We start from the raw sequence: 20,269 nt of genomic DNA, 5'->3' as shown, positions 1-20,269 counted from the left end.
ATAGTCTGGGCTACTGCGTTTATTAAGTGAAAAGTGGTGTAAAATCTAGAACGGTAGGTGTGTGAGACAAAAGCGTATACAATAAGACTACAAATCTTTACAATGCAGATTTTGAATCCTTGTTTAATTTTGTGTTTGTATTCATATATACAGACCATTAGCCAGATGTCCATTTCCACCTTCAGTGCAGATTCCGACACATTAGCCATTCAGACTTTCCACTATGATTACACACTTTTCTTTTCTGTTCAAGAATACTTTCAGCAAAACTGATGACTGATTTAAGTCTGTCATTCTCCAACACCGAATACACAATTTCTATCTCATAGCAGTGTTAATATTTTTGTATGAATCACTACATAACTGGCACTAAACAGTTGTCACCCATGAAGTCAGCTTTAAGTATAGGAGAGTGGAAGAGTGAATTATCTAAATAAAGTGCTTTTAATATCTCTGCCTGATGTTAAAAATCAGCTCGTGTAGGAAACACTGTTCATGCTTTTAATAGGCAAATAATGTTTTTCACATATAGACATGTCCAGCACAGAAATTACTAAGATGGCATTGTGCATTGTACTCAAAATTAATTTCATTCCTTTGAAACATTTTTATAACTTGTTTTTAAGCCAAATCTTTGGTTGTGCAGATATGACAATTAAAATTCAGCATGCAACTGACAAAAATGGGGAGAAGAAAAAATCAAAGGCAAATCTGAGAGCTTTCTGGACAGTGCTTCGCCAGTCATGCTCTAGTTTCACATGCCTTCCTGCAGGAGAAAGTTTAGACATGCAATTTAAGCAAGAAATGGCTTTTAGCTCAAATACAGGCCATTTGCTGCCAAGACGGCCTTCCAGGATGGTACTGAACTCAATGACACTTCCTTGCCTCAAGTTCAGTAACACTTTCTTAAACTCGTTGCTTGCCTTCAGCACAATATCTTTGGTTACATCGTCCTCTTCCATAACCTTGCTTCCATTGAAAGGCATGCCTACCGTTATTTCAAATTTATAGCGGTCAAACCTTTTCATGTGGCAGTCGTGTTTCGTCAGATACTTTAGACGACAGAGTTCCTCCTCTTCCAGGGTTACATTCTGGGGATCACATGCTGGATATGTTTCACCGTACAAGCATCTCAACCAGTCACCAATGAAAAAAGGAAGCATGTTTACTGCTGATTCTGCACTATTGTCGATGTCAGTAACTCTCACGTATTTGAACCTTCCCGTCCAAGTCACTCTATGGCCCTCCAGATGACTACATAAGATTTGGGTGCGCGCCATGTTAGTTTCCTTCCAAGCCCGGGGACCACACAAGAACCCATACTGATTCCACGTCAAGGTAGAGTTATACACCTTCATCCCCTCTGAGCGGTACACATAAAACCAACAGAACAACACTATGGCAGTAATCCACACCAAAATAAGCTTAACTATAGAACTCTTTGTTAGGGATTTCACAATTTCAACCAGAGAGATGCTGGCCTTTGTCCACCATCGGAAAAGCAACGGAACAGCACATAACAGAAGAGTTACCACAATCTTCATGAGCTCTAATGTTATGAACCATTTTATGAAGTGGACGAGGCACATCAGTGCAACGCCTACCATGAGAACAGGAAGGGCAAAGAGGAAAAGGAAGTAGCCAACGGAGGCACGAATTAGCCCAATGCCAGAGGATTCTTTCAAAATCACCACTGACAGTTCACACCACATGAAGCACACTAAATAAGGAACCAGGTAGCAATAGGTGCCTTTGAAATTCCTCATCTGTGCCATTCTGAAGAAGAGATAAAACAAATACAAAAACAGAAGGCAAGGAACGCTCACATTCAGGACAAAGAAGTGGCCAACAGGAATGCTGTAAAAGGTTTTCCCCAAGAGCTTCAAATGGCCCAAATGAACAGGTATAACCGGCAATAAGGAGAGGGAACCTGCTGCGACCTCCGTGAGTAACGCTCTTCGTGTGTAGGGCTCGGCGCTTGTGCCCAAACTCATGTAACTTGTCACCATGAAGAAAACAGAGATAGTGGCCAACTCTGAGCAGGGGATCCAGTCCTTACTAGCTACAGGGAAGGAGAAAATGACAAAGAACACCGAGAGGAGGAAGTACAGGTAGGGCTCTAAGTGGTTCCAGCCAAAATTCACTTCCGCTTCCTCGACATCTAGGTTGGGTTCAAAGCGAAGGAGCAAGTCAGTGAGGGTGCGGAAGTTTTCCCAAGCTTTGCTATCTTGAAAGACTTTCAGGGTGCAAATCACCATGGAAATGAAGGACAGATAGAAGATAACTAGTGGGATAAAAAATGCAAAGAAGTCAATGGTGAGGTTACTGATGATGAAGAAGAATATGAGAGCATTGATGTGGTGTGTTGGGATAATAGTGGACAGCCAATGCATTCCTGCTTTAGATGCAAGATCTATAAGGTGCTCTTTGATTTCCATAATGGCATGAAGTGGAAACTTTATCACCTGGAAAGAAAGAAAATGCAGTTCACGCAACAACTCTTTTGTAGCATCACGTATCACCCCACGTCCCCTGGACAGAATGGACAATCAAGCCAAACCTGATCAGCTGTTTCAGAAGCATCTTCTTCTTTTTAACGAACAAGCTGATTGTGATAGCCATTGTGTTGGGCTCTCAACTAGTGCCCACAGACATTACAAAACCTGTCACCATTTCATCCCATTGAAATGGTGAACTCAGGTGATCCAAGTACATACGAGATGGAAGTGAAATGAGTCCTTTTAAAAATATATATTTTTGCAGAGGCAACCTGGGTTCTACACACTGGGGAAGGGGGGGCTCCCCAATATGAAGAGGTTTGCAAATTAAAGGAATTTTTAAAAACCCAACCCCCAAATGCCTGACAAGGACCAGGTGGTAGAGAGTCTATATAGAGAAAGAGAGAGAGAGTGTAAAGAAACCAGGCAGATTATATGAGTTTATCAATTAAGTCTATAGTCGGAAACAGATGAGACACAGAATTTTGGCTGCCAGTAGAAAAAGGAGAATGAAGAGTGTGGAAATGGACCTGCTAAAGCCTCTTACAATGAGTATCCTGCAATGAGAGTTGTGATTGAGGAAGGATGTACACACACACACACACACACACACACACAGAGAGAGAGAGAGAGAGCGCACAATTTAAAGGAAAGGAAAAAATGAGGCTACATTCAATTCTCACACTTTAGAACCTTGGCCCTCCTCACTTATTCTTAAACAAAATTTCACCTTGAGTCGAAGAGGAAGGTCTTCTGGACTCTTTCCTGCCAGTTCATCATCATCATCATCCTGCACCAGAAGGTTGGTTGGGATGATGCCTTTTGCATATTTTTTGGTAATTTCAACAAAGTCATCCAAGGCAATATAATTCTTAGCTGAAAGTCGTAAACGCAAAATGCATTACTAAAACATTTTATTTTTTTATTTTTCTTGAGATAAAATGGTTAACGGTGGATTATTAAGCAGTGACAACACATATAAACCAACAAGACTAGATTTAAAGTTGGTTCCGATATCAACATTTTAAACGTGGCAAAACTCTCTTCCTTTTGACTCTCCCATTTAAGTCATGAGTTCAAGATTATTATGTCCTTAACTATGCAGCTTTAAGCCTATTCAACTGTATGACTGCCTCAGGGGTCTGTGGAGGAAATAAAATTCTAGAAAATATTCAGAATTATCATGGCGATCGAAGGATGAAGAGCAAAATGAAACTCTGCAAAGCCAGCCAGTCTCACATACACCAGTAAATGCAAATCATGAACGATGGGCCTGAACTGCTGATCTCATCAACCAAAGATGGGGAAGCTGTGGTCCTCCAGATCTTGGACTCCAGCTTCCATAAGTCCCAGTCATCATGGCCAATGACTAAACTAAATGAAGATGAGCCCGTGACTCCCAAGTTCCAAACAGATAATTAAAATACTGCTATGCCTTTATTTTTAAAAAGTGGATTTCAGGAACTTTGAATGAACTAGCCCTTCAAACATCCTGTGAAATAAACAGGATCCTAGTCTTTTTAGCTCTTGTCTGTTTTTTTTCTTGTTGTTTACATTTAGGATCCAAGTGATAATCCAAGGAAGTTCCAGACTAGTAATTATGCCTTTCTTGTCAGGCAAATTGGGAGAATCTATAAAACTAAGTTTAAGAATAATGACTTTATGAAAAAAGAAAAAGAATTGTAACTTCAAACTTAACAGTTATGGTGGAAAATATTGAGCAACAGCTGTCTTGACACTTGGAATAAAAAAGGCTAAGAGAAAAGGTTCATCTCCCCCTTTAAGGTGTGTGTGGGGGGGGGAAGGTGGCCCTTTCCCAGAGGCTTAAGGATCCTATTGGTGGGCCCCGATGATTATACAAACCCTTAAACGGCTGGAAAAGGGCACCTTGCACTGCTCAATGAACATGATCTACCCTGGGACGCAGGTGGCGCTGTGGGTTAAAGCCTCAGCGCCTAGGACTTGCCGATCGAAAGGTCGGCGGTTCGAATCCCTGCGGCGGGGTGCGCTCCCGCTGCTCGGTCCCAGCGCCTGCCAACCTAGCAGTTCGAAAGCACCTCCGGGTGCAAGTAGATAAATAGGGACCGCTTACCAGCGGGAAGGTAAACGGCGTTTCCGTGTGCGGCTCTGGCTCTGGCTCTGGCTCTGGCCAGAGCAGCGATGTCACGCTGGCCACGTAACCCGGAAGTGTCTCCGGACAGCGCTGGCCCCTGGCCTCTTAAGTGAGATGGGCGCACAACCCCAGAGTCTGTCAAGACTGGCCCGTACGGGCAGGGGTACCTTTACCTTTACCTTACCCTGCTTTAGCAACCCCCTGAGTGGCAGGCCAATTCAGATACTCAAAATTTAAGCTATTTGCCCATTCTATGCCTCAATGCATGGGCACAAGGCCCCCTCTCCCTTCTGCCCTTCCTTCAAGAAGCAAAGCATCTGAGGTTTCCCCCATAAGAACCCTGAGAGGTAAGGTTATGGTGGAGGTGATTCGAGCATTTAAGCTGGCATATTCTACCTGAGATCCCCCTGCTATTCTATCGTATGCAACAAATAACTTCTAGGAGACGTGATCGTGCTTTATTGTATTTGCAGTGTGTGGTGTTTTTTATGGTTTTGGTGGTTATTGTTGCTTTTCTTTTTCTTCCCTTTGTGAATGATGCCATGCCAATGCAATGATGATGATGATGATGATGAGAGTGTGAATGGTCAAAGGTCACCCAGCAACCGTGCACCAATTCCCCCAACAAAGTCCCCCCACCCCACCCACTGAACATTGCTGGCTCTTTATGGGAAAAGACTCAAACGTGAAGGAAAACAATTTGGAGCAGCGCAGCAGGACACTGAAGGGCAACCGTTAGAAAACCGCATCCTGAGCCCAACTGAAAACATTCTGAGGACATGATCTCCAACATCTTTCTCACAAGGTAACTTATAAAAGAATTAGCCTGAACCGTGTATAAGATCCAATTTTAACAGAAGAAATGCTTCCTTACATTCGCTGCTCACCAGCCGTTCCAGCATCCTTCTTTGCTTCTGTACAGCTTTTGGAACTGGGCCACCAGTCTGTTCCTCACCACCTGTTTGTTCAAGGTATTTCACACAGCATCAGTGGGAAAATTCAAAGAAAGAGAAACTCACCCAAAAGATATACATACTGCACCAGTCAATTGTGTAACATAGCAATCTGCTCTTTCAAAATAGCTGTAGCCCCCATGTTTTAAAAAAGCAATGTAAAGGCTGATTCTACAGGGATTCAATCAACAGCTTTCAATGGATTAGAATGTAAAGTTGATTAATTATCCAAAATGCCTCTTGTATAAATGGAAACCTATTTGCCATAGGAAGGAGCAATTTTTGAGAAATCAGAGAGCGAAGATAGTGTGAAAAACTAAAGACTGTCACTTAAACTTTGAGGGCCACTTTATATTACAGTAAGACATCAGAAATAAAATACTGTGCCTAAGCATGCTACCTGCAGTTTTATAAGGGTTTGGGTTAAAAATAAAAGTGTGGTTTTTTTAATATCCCAATTAATGAAAAAGAATATGTAATTTACCTAACAGATCAATCAATTCATTCTTATGATTCCTGAGCATCTCCAGTCCTTGGGAAATAGGACTGGGAAGGAGCTGTCTCTTCTTGAGAATCTGGAGGAGTCTGCCAGACAGGGGCAAAAATACTAGGCTAGATGGATCATGGTCTTGCTCAGTTTAAAGACTGTTTCTTATGGCCAGAATAGATAAGGTACTATTGTTTCCAGACACTTTGCATTCTCAGAAAGCGCAGTGGAGTTCATGTGCCCTTCCACTTGCATGTTTTAATGAAATTATACCTATGACTATCACTGCAACATTTTTTTTCTCTTAAGCAATTTTCCCTACAGCAAAGGTTTAATTACACCATTCTAATTTTGGAAGAATTATTCATGTTCAGTACATCTTTTATATTATACTGGATACAAACCTTCACTGTCAACTTGGCCAACGTTTTCTAATAGTTCTGAAACAGCCAACTGTTTTTTCTTCTTTGGGTTTAGTTTCCAGTACATGACTAACGCAGCCTTTCTCACGGCTCTTTCTAAATCAGTCTCTGATGATAATTTCTTCACTTCTTGTTCATTCTCTGAAGTGATGCCTCAAGTAAAGAAAAAAATGAATTGGGTACGATTATCCCACCTTCTAGGCTGAGGGAAGAGTTGACACCTTTTAATAATTTGTCACTTAAAAAGATATCAAAGTGCTTGCAAAAACTAACTCACATTTCAAACCAGAGTTAGGTTACTCGCATAGACTCTAAATTCACATCTTATATAGCTAAAGTAAGTAGGCAACTCCTTAATTCACACTGTATTTTACAGAAGGCATTTCTACATACCCTTTGGAACAAAGACTCTTCTTAATGAATTACATACCCAAAAGAGTTTTGTTGGTGAGTAGAGAAGTGAATTTTGCCTTTTCATGACATGGGGTTGATGCCAAGTCTGATCATGAGAGCTAGGCAAATGGAACTGCAAAAATCACATGCACTTTCTGGTTCTCATTGTAGCCAAGACCAAAAACCCTTCTCCAACCTTATGCCATTAAGAAAAAACCTAATTATTTCCTTTCTGTTGGTAAATACTAAGTATTCCTCTGCATACTGCTCATCTGGCCTTTAAAAGTGTATACAAAACTGCAGATTCTTGGAATAGAAGAATCTCGTCTTCCCCTTGTTAATGGCTGCGCACAAAGAACATAAATGTAGCCAACCAAGCCACCAGCCACACACATTTCCCCCTGGACTAGAGGAAGGCCAAAAGGGTGCTGATGGAGGGTGGTTCGTCTATTCAGGAATATGTTGTTCAATGACTTGTGCAAATCGCTTCACTCCCACCATAACCATGGGATGTGCAGCTTGGGAAAGCTCATGGATCTATAACTGTTGCTAAAGGATCAAGTGGCTTCAGTGTTATGGATTGCCCTTTGTTAGCCAAGGCTAATATACTAACTGTGGGCTTTCCTGAACAAAGACTGCATAACCTCAGATACTCAAACTCTGTCTAGTAATTTGCAGGCTCAGATGGCTGTAGTGCATTCTTGCTGGGTTTTGCCTTTGATGAAAACCCACATGTTCCAACAAGTTCAAAACAAAGCTGCTAGACCGCTAAACAGGGACTAGGGACTCGGCTATACAGCTGCAAATAAAACGTTTTAAGTGTGTTGTAAAGTGCAATATACAAATGTGACATTAGATGGCAATGGTGAGCTATGGCAAATTCAATATATTTCACAAAACGTTTTTTTTAAAAAGCATTTTCACAGCATTTTTAAAATCTGTGTGTAGATTCCACCTAGCAAGGAGGATCGTAGCACACGGGATAAATATTATAATAAAAATAAATAGAATAAAAATAAATCTTGAGATTTTTCTAACATGCTTATCCTTGAGGAAGCTCAACAGAAGTCTCTTGAAATTCACAATGGAGGTGTTAATTGTCAAGGACCAGGAGGGATGTATACCTCTTCTTTCCGCTAAACATCTCCTCAGCAGTTTAACAGCTTCCCTTCGTCCCTGCTTGGCAGCAAGGATCAACCACTCCACCCCACTGCAACTGTTCAGCTCCTCATCCTGGTCTTCTGCAAGCTTCAGGTAATGCTTCCCCACCTATACAAACATAGAAAAAAGATATTGTCAGGGGTTCAGGAGCAGAAGCACAGGGAAGAGGGGAGATGGAGAGCGAAGGGGAAGAATCTGAGGGCAGCGTAGGAGAAGATGACAGTGGCCCGAGAGATTCCATGAGCCTCTCCAGCGAATCGGAAGATTCACAGAAGGGGGCGCCAGTGGCCAGGGCAAGGGGATTCCCAAGGGGGACACTCCAGGAGCAAGGGGCCAGCAGGGACTCCCAGAGTAGCAGTTGGAAATCAGGACCAGCTTCCCCACCAGAGCATAGTGGGGGGGAAGAGTCCCAGGTATCGAGGGCAGAGGATTCCACACCAGGGAGTGAAGATAAGTCAGGGCTGGCCACGCCTCCATCGGAGAGCCAGACAACGGAGGGGAGGTCAGATCCGGGCAGTATCCCGGAAGAGGGAAGCAGTGACAGAAGCAGTGTGACGGTCAGGAGGAAGGTCACTGGGTTGGCGCGAGAGGCAAGTTCAAATGTACAGGAGCGCGGGACAGCAGAGAATGAGGATTGGGAACCGGGTCCTAAAGCCCGCCGGAGACAGGGGGAGGAGTCAGCCGACTCAGCGTCAGAGGAGTCCAGAAAGGGGAAAGCCCCGGCGGGCAGGAGGACCCAGAGGAGGAGAGAACAACGGAAAAGGTGGAGCCGGGCTAGGATCTTAAACTGGTGTCAGAGGGGAGGAGATTCAGACGGGACTTCGCCGGTCTAGGGTTTAAGACGTAGGGCTGCGCGCTGCGGCTTTGGAATGGAAGTTGAACTTCAATAAAGACTTTTGTACATAACGACGATCGGGCGTTGGTCCTCTGTGAGCTGGGACCTAGGGGCAGCTCTGACAGTTATTTTTTTTTTGTTTTAATTTAAATAGGGTTTCTTCCACCTCTACAACTCTATGATCCTACAATTCTCTTCTACGTCCAAATCAGGATTCTCCTTACGAACAGCCATATTCCATAACATACTTCATATTGAAAGAAAAGTACCAGCAAACCAAGGATTCCTTTCAAAACGAACCCGGCTGACATCTATTCCTGTGTTTCTGTAACACAGCTGGGTAAGAGTGACCAAATATGTTGCTCTAAGTCAAAGACAGGATGATGTCCTGGTCAGCCCTCACCTGGGCAGTGGGGGAAAAGACTGGTGTTACCCCACAGCTGGAATAGATGCTTTCCCTCCTGTGTTTCACATCTTTCCAAATTGCAAGCTTCTGTAGTAAAAATGGAATCTCTGAAAATTCAGCACAACGCCATTTATAATCCTATGAAGTTACAACTACAGCGTAAGACTTTAAACTATAATTAGAAAAATGGCATCCAGCACTATTTAAAGAGAGCTATACAGGAAAGTGACAACCATGAAAAATTACCTCTGTCTGCGCTTTAGGTTCCCCAGCTTTTGCTCTTTCCAGAAGTTCTTCAAAGAGCTCCTCTGGTTCCTCCATCACAGTCTCTACAGAAGGCAGGCAAAAAAAGACTTGCGTTTACTAAAGGAGCACTGGGCCACCTGCACAGCTTGAGCAGATCATGTACTCACTGACGCTTGAAATTCAGTTTTTCAGGAATGCAAGTCAAATCTCCAGCTGCAAACAATGATGCTGCGCCTGACATTAGTAATAAATTAGTTAACCCAAACTGGATCTTGGTCACAGGCACACCACTTATTTAAAATACTCTTTTTTAAAAAAAATAAAATTCAACAATTTTAACAAAACAAATTATTAATCAAAATAACCAATTACATTTCCCTCCCCTTTATTCCCCCCCCTTCCCCCCTCTCCCACCCGCTAAAGACTTCCCTCAACTCCCCAATCTGATTTGTTTGCACGTATTATTCTCTGCATGTTAAAAATTGTACATATATTTGCCTTATCTGTCATATATTCTACTAATTAATTTGTGGTTGTTTATTCAAAACCTGCCAAGGAGTCAAAATCATTTTGTTGTTTTTTTAGATAGTTTGTAAAAAGTTCCCATTCTTCCTTGAAGTCACGATTGTCCTTCTCACGTAATTTATATGTCAACTTTGCCAACTCCGCATAACTCATCGGTTTTTCTTGCCATTGTTCTTCGTTCGGGTTTCCTCATTCTTCCATCCTTGTACTAACAAGACTCTTGCCGCTATTGTTGCATACATAAATAGATTATTTGTTTTTCTTGGCAGGTTTCCTCCTAAAATCCCTAACAAAAATGCTTCTGGTTTCTTTACAAATGCCATTTTAAACATTTTCAATTTGTTATGTATCATCTCCCAAAATTTTTTAACTTCTCTAAATTCCCAACACATATGGTACAAAGTACCTTCTTTTTCTTTCCATTTCCAACATGTATTTGACCCGGTATTGCACATTTTCCCCATTTGTACTGGTGTGATATACCATCTATAGATCATTTTCATATAGTTTTCTTTCAAGAGAGAACAATCTGCAAATTTCAAATCCACCTTCCACAACTTTTCCCAATCCTCAAATTGTAAATTTATGTCCTATATCTTGTGACATATTTAAAATACTCTTGTGCCACTTTAAGATTTATGCAGAATCCTGGAAGCTGTAGTTTGTCAACGGTGCTGGGAATTTTAGCTGTGTGTGGACAGCACCATTAAGAATCTCCCCAGGATCCCATGACTGTTAAAGTGGTCTAAGTGCTTTAAAGCGATGGTGTGGATCTGTGGATATAGTACTAGCTCTGCTACACTGGAACAGCATCAAGTGAGTCACGATTTCGACTTCCTCTCTAGGCCAGAAAGCGCCATGGTTTGTTTTCGTAAGAACAGTGCAACGCGCTGAAAAACTGTGTCTCAGGACCACCATAGCTGCTTGTATATTTTCATTTTCTCTCTTCCTCCATCTCCTCTGGAAGGCAATTCATCTTTGTTTGGATGATAAGTTTATGTTCAGCATGAAAATGGGCCTTTCAAAAAGCTCTGACTCATGCAAATGCACGGCCAGTCTTCAAAACAAGCACATACTTTACAAAGGTCACCTTCTTAATTCTTGGAAGGAAAGAAACCAGCAGCAGTATTTCTTCTTAACTCTTTAAAAGCAATACACCTTCCTGAAATTTAGTGGACGATGAAGAAACTCTTCTTCCACATTCAATCTGAAGCAAGTCCATCAGACATCCTCATCTTTTTCTCCCTTGATTCTATGGCTAGTCCCCTTATTAGCAGCAGCTCTGACAATTTCACGAAAACTAAGCAGTACTAGCACATATTTATGCAGAAGTTATTTTCAAACAGATTATCTAATTAAAAAGGTAAAGGACCCCTGACAGTTAAGTCCAGTCGCGAACGACTCTGGGGTTGCGGCGCTCATCTTACTTTACTGGCCGAGGGAGCCAACACTTGTCCGCAGACAGTTTTTCCGGGTCATGTGGTCAGCAGGACTAAGCCACTTCTGGCGAAACCAGAGCAGTGCACGGAAACGGCGTTTACTTTCCCACCTATTTATCTACTTGCACTCTGACATGCTTTCAAACTGCTAGGTTGGCAGGAGCAGGGACCGAACAACGGGAGCTCACCACGTCCCGGGGATTCGAACCACCAACCTTCAGATCGGCAAGCCCAAGGCTCAGTGGTTTATAATTCCCAAGCAAATCAATCTGCTTTTGAAAAAACAGTAGGGGGTGAAACAGCTGGAAAGAGGGCATTTCCTCAGCCGCCAACAGCAGCAACCAACAAAGTGGAGGGAAATCCCTCGGTTCCAGCAGAGCAGGCGTTACAGCAAGGAAGTAGGTGCAAAGCTTTCATTATTAGTGGCAGACATGCCTTCATCACACTGGCTATTCGGGCCTTCAAGCCCTTTGCAATTAACATAGAAACTTCTGCTTTCAAATTACTGGTAGATATTTCATCTAACAAGGACAGACTCTTCGCTTCTCTGAGTCTATTTATACTCCTCGAAGCGAGTTCTGTGGCTGAATGAATATCCTGCTACACATGGAGGGAGCAGGCCACATCCTATGTATCAAGACCCGTTCCATTCTTAAACTACACTGATCAAACAGCTTTGATAAATCCTGATTAGAATTATCTGTGCTTACACTGCAACTCGTACCCAAACAAATGTTAACAGGGTTAGTGTGATGGGCACCTGCTAAAGACCACATTAGACACACCACGGACCTGAGATGCATGGTCAAGATGCCTGGCCACCACAGAATACAGAGGGTGCAAGGTTCCACTGCTACTTCCTTCAGCCCCCCCTCCCAAAGACCCTTGAAAGATATACCATTTGCAAGGTATATCAACACTACCTCAAATTCTTTTTGGGCCTGCCAGTTCTGTGGAAGGAGAGTCATGCTCCGTTACCACCAGCAAACAGGCGTCAGGAGACACTGTAAAATTTCATGGCCATCCAGGGCATGAGAGATACCCTTAGAGCAGGCATGGGAAAACTTGTTTTGGGACAATAATAATAATAATAATAATAATAATAATAATAATAATAATAATATATTATTTATACCCCACCCATCTGGCTGGGCTTCCCCAGCCACTCTGGGCGGCTTCCAAAAAAAAAACACTAAAATACTGTAATACATCAAACATTAAAAGCTTCCCTAAACAACTCCCATGATCCCTAGTAACAGGACCAGTGGTCAGGGATGATGGGAATTGTAGTCCCAAAACATCTGGTGGGCTGAGTTTGCCCCTGCCTGCCTTAGAGGGAGGAGAGTAGCCACTTGCTCAAACTCAAAAAAAACCCTGAGTTGTTGCTCCACCCCCCCCCATCATTCTGCCCGGACACTGAGGTCCAGCTGCGAGGGCCTTCTGGCGGTTCCCTTACTGCGAGAAGTGAGGTTACAGGGAACCAGGCAGAGGGCCTTCTCGGTAGTGGCACCCGCCCTGTGGAACACCCTCCCACCAGATGTCAAAGAGAAGAACAACTACCAGACTTTTAGAAGCCCTGTTTAGGGAAGCTTTTAATGTTTATCAGACCACTTTATTTTAATATTTTGTTGGAAGCCGCCCAGAGTGGCTGGGGAAACCCAGCCAGATGGGCAGACTATAAATAATAAGTGATGATGATGATGATTATTTTATCCCCACTGGGGTAAAAAAAAAGTGTTTTTTGTTGCTCAGCTCCTTCAGGTCTCTCTCTAATCAGGAAGTAGGAAACTGCCCCAAAAGTGTCCTTGTCTCTGGAGCCAGGTTCCATATCCCACCTGCTTTTGGCAATGTCCTTCAGCATCCCTCAAATAAACAAATACATAAATAATCTTCTGCAAAGTAGGAGTCGGCACATGCAATAAATGTGTTCTCCACCCTAAAAATGATGAAGAGATTAGCTATTTACTAGACTAAACAAGAAATGCAGCTGATTTTGCTGTAACTATGAAAATGAGAAAAAGGAAAGCTACTTAACTAAAGATTCAATAAGCAAAGTAGATGTATCTACTGGTCAGCAATACTGAGAGCGAAGAGAGAAATCCACACAGTATTATTAACATCTTATATTCAGTTTTCAACAGCAATGACAAACATGCCATCCCACTACAGAATGGGATTTTGTTATGTTTGTGCCAGGAGGAAAGTATCCTCCTTAAAATCCCATTCTAAATGTGTTACACGGAAGCAAGAGTCACTGAAAGAATTCTGAGATATTGCTACGCAAGCATCTGTGATCACTGGAGAGTTAGTCACATCTCAACTAAAAGCTATCAGGCACACTAAGTGCCAAGGGGGTGACATTTCTACGCCCTCAGTGACAGTAATAAGAAGCACATTTAAGATATGTAGGTGGAGGAATAAAAGGGCCAAATCACTTGACACTTCACAAGAATGAAATAAAAAAGACATGTTACAAAGGATAATTTGATTTTTTTTATGTGGCACCAATTATTCAGAGAACAATGAAAGTTATTTACATAGAGTTTGATCCAGATTTGGAATCATCACAATTCCGTTCACAGAGGAGGGAGGATGAGGGAAGGCAATTCATCCATCTCCCCGCAGCCCCAAGAAAAACTGCTCCAAAGGGATGCAAGATGGCAGGCAGGAAAGGGGAAATGTGGCCAAAATCACTTCCTCCACTCCCCCTGCAGGGAATCCCACTGGATCTGGGGGCCTTGCATGAACTGAAGGCATTTTGTTTACAGATGGGAAACCCTGGATCCAACACACAGAGTATTTTTAAGCATGAAAAGAGATCTTCAGCCTTAATCAATATACAAGAAAAAAGCACACCAAGAACTCTGGCCAATATAAGTTTCAATAGTGGGAGTGGTCCCTACTCACAAATCAATAGTCAATTGTAACAAAAACTATATTCCTTGTATTCTGACAAGGATTACAAACTCAATCAAGGATTACAAACTCAATCAAGGATTACAAACTCAAACTCATAAGGATATGTATAACACAATAATTCGCTACAGTATTAAAAATAAGAGTTTATGAGTAGAGATAAGTTCATGTTAGTCCATAGTAAGATTTGACGTGAAGATCTTAGTTTCAATCATTCAGCAGAAGTCAGAAGTCAATTATGGATCAGAAACCAGGACAAGGCCCTGTTTCAATGTATTCACCTAATCAATATACAGTCATACCTCGTGTTGCGTTAGGTTCATTTTGCGTCTTTTCGGCTTGCAAATGCAGCAAACCTGGAAGTGTATACTTCCGGGTTTCACCCCGCACGCGTGTGCAGAAGCTCTCTATTCTGCCACGCGTGTGCACAGAAGCGGCACTCTAGTTACTGACTTTTCGGGGCATGAACGGCGACCCGGAACAGATCGAGTCTGTAACTAGAGGTACCACTGTATAAGTAAACAACAACAATACAGGAACGAGTCAATCTTCATTGTCTTGTACAGGTGCACTCTTTCCTTCTTTCACAAATAAACCATCTGGCAGGAGGCAACTCTACATCCAACTAACTTTCTTTCCCAAATCTCTGGTTGAAACCTAGCAAACAGTCTAAAGATTAACCCAGTGTCGTTCATGGTGCAGATCAGGTAACTGGTTGAATCTGACAGGACCCTTCTGTGCCGCTCCAGATGCGTTTTTAGTAATTTTAAGTTATCCACTTTCTAGCAAGTCCCAATGCAAGCAAAACTTTCAAACAATTTGAAGACTATATGAGCACATCAAATGCCTGCATTGATGGACACTGAAGAGTAGATTAGACCAAGATCCACGCTTTCAACAGTTGCCATCCAGAAAAAAACCAGACTACAGTGGTGCCTCGCAAGACGAAATTAATTCATTCCGCAAGTTTTTTCTTCTTGCAAATTTTTCGTCTTGCGAAGCACGGTTTCCCATAGGAATGCATTGAAAATCAATCAATGCGTTCCTATGGAGACCGTCCGGGGGCAGAGGGGAAGCGCCGCGCGCCTTCCCCTCTGTCCCCGGACCTGTTTAAAGCAAGGGGCGGCGGGGAGAAGATTGCTTCTCCCCGTTGCCTGCCCCGCAATCTCCGGGGACAGAGGGGAAGCAATCTTCTCCCTGCCGCCCCTTGCTTTTACCAGGTCCGGGGACAGAGGGGAAGGTGCGCGCCTTCCCCTCTGTCCCCGGAGATTGCGGGGCTGGCAATGGGGAGAAGCGATCTTCTCCCCGCCACCCCTTGCTTCAAAAGAGGTCCGGGGACAGCGGGGAAGACGCGCTGCGCTTCCCCGCTATCCCTGGAGCTTGCAGGGCAAGCTTCGTTTTGCGAAGCAAGCCCATAGGGAGATGCGTCTTGCGAAGCGGCTAAGAAAACGAAAAACTCCTTCGTCTAGCGAGTTTTTCGTCTTCCGAGGCATTCGTCTTGCGGGGCACCACTGTAATTAAATATTTACTAAATAATGGCATTTGCTAAATATTATTTTATTATTTTAGCAATCTCAGAATAGAGTAACCTTAATGAGACTCCTGTGATGATCAGGTCTACGCTTGCCACCTTTTCCCACAGCTATTGGATTAGAATGACCAGACCAGATACTGATCCCCAAGGGTACAGTCTCCCTCAGCAGGACTTGAACCAGCAAAACCGCAGTAGTCTTGCCACATGCCACCCAGGCTGCTCTGTAGGGCAGGGAGAGACATTTGGGTGAGTGGAATCTGAGCATGAATACTTCTGGGGGGGGTGGTCCACTGCCTCTCTTGACACCCCGAATTCAGAGCAACTTTTCCATTCTAAGAAACGTGATAAAAACCCTCGATATTAGACTATGAGGGGATAATTAAGAGAAACAATGATATTAATGAGGTCCAAGATTTTTGACTAGCCTTTGTAGCCCACCCCAAACCTGTGTCAACCTGTCCCTCCCCAGGCTGGTTTGGCCACCATGAGGCTGAGGTGCACATGGCAGCCACAGGAAAGCGGTGGCGCAGGGTCTGTCCAGCTGGCTCCTGCTTGGCCAAGGCATTTTGGGTGTTTTGGCTGGGCAAGGAAGCCCCACATCAGCCATTCCTCCTTCCAAGCAGGGACGTTGCTCCTGAACTACAAATATACTCCAGCAACCCTGTGGCCACACTCCTCCCAGGCTACTCGCTGTCTTGGGAGTGCAAGGATGATCTTACTACTACTTGAGAAAGTGACAAAACCCTATTTCACAGCAAGTACAATCCATTTCACACTTCATGCGTCCTGTTCATCTCAACAATCCCTTTCTGCCTGTTTGGCAAATTGAGGTGGAACTAAGTAGACAAGAACTAAATCTCCAGAAGACGATCAAGGTTTCTGGTTTCCCTCACCTTGGCCTTCAGCACCAGCAGCTGCATTTAGTTGGGATCTTCCAAGCTGAGTGTAATGGATGCCTGAAGCAGGATCTTGTTTTGAATCCATTTCTGCTACAGATTAGAAATAACAGAGATTGGAGAAAGTTTATAGCCATTGTGTGCTGTTTTTTAATTTTTTAACCATGAAAATAAAAATATAGTAATGCATATGGAAATGATCAAGGTCTAATGCTTATCTTTTAAGAGAAAAACAAACTAATTACAAAATGTATTTCATAGAGAAATGCGGCAATCCTATTCCAATTTGCCAAGGAAGCATGCATAGGAACATGCTGGAAATTGTTTCCCCCCCCACTTCTTCAATTCTTCTTCAAACAAGAGCCCTGAACTTGCCCTTCGCCTTCAATAAATATGGGTCATATTACACCAGACCATCTTTCTAAGCATTAGCTCTCATTCAAGGTACATGTTTTTACTCGGCAAGAAGCTCATAACATTGACTGCTGCTCGTATCAGGAGGTGTAATAAGTTCTAACACAGAGAGATTTTGACCCACCGGATATCTGTTTACAAGGATCTGCATGCAAGAAGAGGAAATTAGGAGTCACCCTCTCCTCCTTATGAGGCTTCGCATGCCTGTCAGCTGCTTGACCAAATACACTACAGGCAGTGAACATTTTGTGCAGGGGATAAAAAAAGAAGGGGAACCTAACAGAGGAATCCCCCAAATAGCCCCATAACAGATCAGTGGCATGGAAGGTTGAAAACAAAGAAGAATAATCATAGAATCATAGAGTTGGAAGACACCACAAGGGCCATCAAGTCCAACCCCCTGCCAAGCAGGAAACACCATCAGAGCACTCCTGACATATGGTTGTCAAGCCTCTGCTTAAAGACCTCCAAAGAAGGAGACTCCACCACACTCCTTGGCAGCAAATTCCACTGTCGAACAGCTCTTACTGTCAGGAAGTTCTTCCTAATGTTTCCTAATGTGGAATCTTCTTTCTTGTAGTTTGGAGCCATTGCTCCGTGTCCGCTTCTCTGGAGCAGCAGAAAACAACCTTTCTCCCTCCTCTATGTGACATCCTTTTATATATTTGAACATGGCTATCATATCCCCCCTTAACCTCCTCTTCTCCAGGCTAAACATGCCCAGCTCCCTTAGCCGTTCCTCATAAGGCATCGTTTCCAGAAGCAGCAGCCTGTAAACTGGGTAGTGAGGGAAATGAAATGGAGCAGTTGAAGTGCGAGCATGGAGAACCATAGCTATATCAATTGTCTGGAGAGGGAGCTGCCTGGTTCACAATGAGAAGCTGTTTTTAAATAATGTCAGGGAGAAATAAATGTCCATAAACATTAGTGGGGAAACTGAGCCAGGCATAAATGTGTCTTGGCCATAGAGAAAACAGCAACAAAAGCAGTCAATAGGACTGAGCATGTTCACCAGGTGTGGAGCTAGAACCCCGAGCAGATGCACTCCAAACTGAAACATTTTGTTGCATTTAGCTAACTGCAAGTCTCAAACCATCTGATGATTGTATTGCTTCTAGTGGCTTATATAATCAATATTATATATTGATTAGATTGATGCTTTAAAAAATACTTGACTAACCTCTACTGCCAGTTAAGATGATCATGGAACACAAGAGGGACCTACAGAAAAATGCTGCAGTATCCTATCAGGAGTGTTCTTGCTCAGGATTCCAGCTAGACTACAATAATAGTACTATCCAGGATACAATAAGGAGCTCAAAATGGGCAATTCCCTTTTCTGCCCCCTGCCCAACAGAAATGACACATTTTGTTGCCCCTGAAGACCATAAGCATTCTCAGTCGTCAGTGGATTTTTCTAGGGTGGGGGTGCCCCTTTGGGATTTAAAAAGAAGTTTTATACTTCCACATACCTCAAGATTCACCCAAGCCTGCCTCTTGCTTCTCAGTCACCCAGATCTGGCTCCAATCCTGCCAGCACTTAGCTACTCACGTTGGCAACTAGAGGGAACGAGTCTTGTTTACAAGATTCTATGGGCAAAAACTGGAGTCTGGTTATCCCAGGGGCATAATAATTCATTTGACACCCAGTTTTCCCTCTAGCATAAAGGTAAAGGTAAAGGTACCCCTGCCCGTACGGGCCAGTCTTGACAGACTCTGGGGTTGTGCGCCCATCTCACTTAAGAGGCCAGGGGCCAGCGCTGTCCGGAGACACTTCCGGGTCACGTGGCCAACGTGACATCGCTGCTCTGGCGAGCCAGAGCCGCACACGGAAACGCCGTTTACCTTCCCGCCGGTAAGCGGTCCCTATTTATCTACTTGCACCCGGAGGTGCTTTCGAACTGCTAGGTTGGCAGGCGCTGGGACCGAGCAGCGGGAGCGCACCCCGCCGCAGGGATTCGAACCGCCGACCTTTCGATCGGCAAGTCCTAGGCGCTGAGGCTTTAACCCACAGCGCCACCTGCGTCCCTTTCCCTCTAGGATAGCCAGTCTCAAATGCAGAGAGCAGATGACAAGTATTAACACCCGATAAAATAACAAATCCGAAAATATGAAGCCTATGCAAGTTTCAGAATATCCATCGAACATTATGAGGTTGTTACAAGCAGAATTGTTTTTGCAAGGTCAGTTCAGCGGACACTGTTCCAAGTTTTCCATGCTGATACTGAAGCTACAAAAGCCGCCTTTGCAGCTGTCGGGTTTAGTTCTGGAATTTCTCGCAGGACGCGGAGCCAGCTCACTGCGCCCGGAGCCGGCGCAGAAAGGCGGCGCAGAGACAGAGCTCCAGCCAGCAGCTCTCATTTCTGCTTGCGGCTTCTGCAAAGAGTTTCCAAAACAAGGGCAAATTCTCCATGCCAGAAGTGGGCGCTGCTGAAATGGGGGAAAGGAAGGTTTCCCCGTTGATCTCCTCACCCTCGCGGCCGCCAAGAAATAAGCAGCTCGCTCCGCATGCCCAAATGAACTAACCGTCTCGGAGCCAAAGATTTTGGAAAAGGCACATTTTGAAAGTTATTGTTCCACATGAAATCGGAACAGTTGTCTGTTCAGACAGCAACCCCGCTAAGAGAGGTTTCCACAAAAGGCGAGGGTGGGATGGAAGAAATGTCCGCTTTCTGGTTCTGCGCTGGGAGAGGGAGGGGAAATGGAGAGCGCAGGGCGCCCGAAAAGACGCGCGGGGAATTTATTTTCGTGTGGCTCCTCCTAAATACAGCCAGCGTGGCTTGAGAAGCGCCAGGCTCAGCTCCCAAATATGCTGAGCAAGAGACATACATTACGCGGCGAGCCTTTTTCCTCGACGCCAAAGAGTTACCTCGCCCGGCAGAGCCGCCTCTTCGGAGCAGCCCCGGGGCGCCCGGCCTCCACTCGACGCGCCCTCGCTCCTCCGGTCGCCGAGCAGCAGCTCCCGGAGCGAAGAGCAGCGCGCCCGAAGAGAAGAAGCAGCAGCGGCCGCCTCCTCGTCGCCAAGCGCCTC

At 44.0% G+C, this 20,269-nt stretch overlaps 1 protein-coding gene and 1 long non-coding RNA gene across 7 annotated transcripts in view; both read right to left on the bottom strand.

Moving 5' to 3' along the window:
• LOC307224716 overlaps window positions 1-20,269 on the bottom strand; it is a 47,354-nt gene that overhangs the window by 18,158 nt on the left and 8,927 nt on the right. The gene's annotated exons all lie outside the window — the stretch shown is intronic.
• On the bottom strand, window positions 97-20,264 carry WFS1 (wolframin ER transmembrane glycoprotein). Of its 6 annotated transcripts, none has more exons than XM_079991528.1 (8): window positions 20,108-20,264; window positions 16,822-16,917; window positions 9,515-9,597; window positions 7,991-8,135; window positions 6,456-6,626; window positions 5,486-5,569; window positions 3,229-3,374; window positions 97-2,465 (listed from the first exon to the last, which is right to left on the bottom strand). In XM_079991528.1, exons 2-8 carry the CDS (start codon window positions 16,910-16,912, stop codon window positions 663-665), a joined length of 2,523 nt encoding a protein of 840 aa, XP_079847654.1. In that variant the 5' UTR covers window positions 16,913-16,917; window positions 20,108-20,264; the 3' UTR covers window positions 97-662. The 6 variants fall into 6 exon arrangements, with proteins under 6 accessions (XP_079847654.1, XP_079847657.1, XP_079847655.1 ...); XM_079991531.1 differs by having other exon boundaries at window positions 16,822-16,914; window positions 20,108-20,237; XM_079991529.1 differs by having other exon boundaries at window positions 20,068-20,185.

Source organism: Podarcis cretensis, assembly GCF_951804945.1.
Source record: "Podarcis cretensis genome assembly, chromosome: 9".
In the NCBI taxonomy this organism is placed as follows: domain Eukaryota; kingdom Metazoa; phylum Chordata; class Lepidosauria; order Squamata; family Lacertidae; genus Podarcis; species Podarcis cretensis.
This window is presented reverse-complemented; position numbering and strand designations above follow the sequence as displayed.

Excerpts from the sequence above, each read along its gene's own strand:
- WFS1 (XM_079991527.1), bottom strand. The coding sequence starts at position 18,443 with ATGATCATCTTAACTGGCAGTAGAG. Across the intron at positions 16,918-18,418 it reads CATCTTAACTGGCAGTAGAG|CAGAAATGGATTCAAAACAA; the intron begins GTTAGTCAAGTA and ends TCTAATCTGTAG. Across the intron at positions 3,375-5,485 it reads ACGGCTGGTGAGCAGCGAAT|CTAAGAATTATATTGCCTTG; the intron begins GTAAGGAAGCAT and ends TACGACTTTCAG.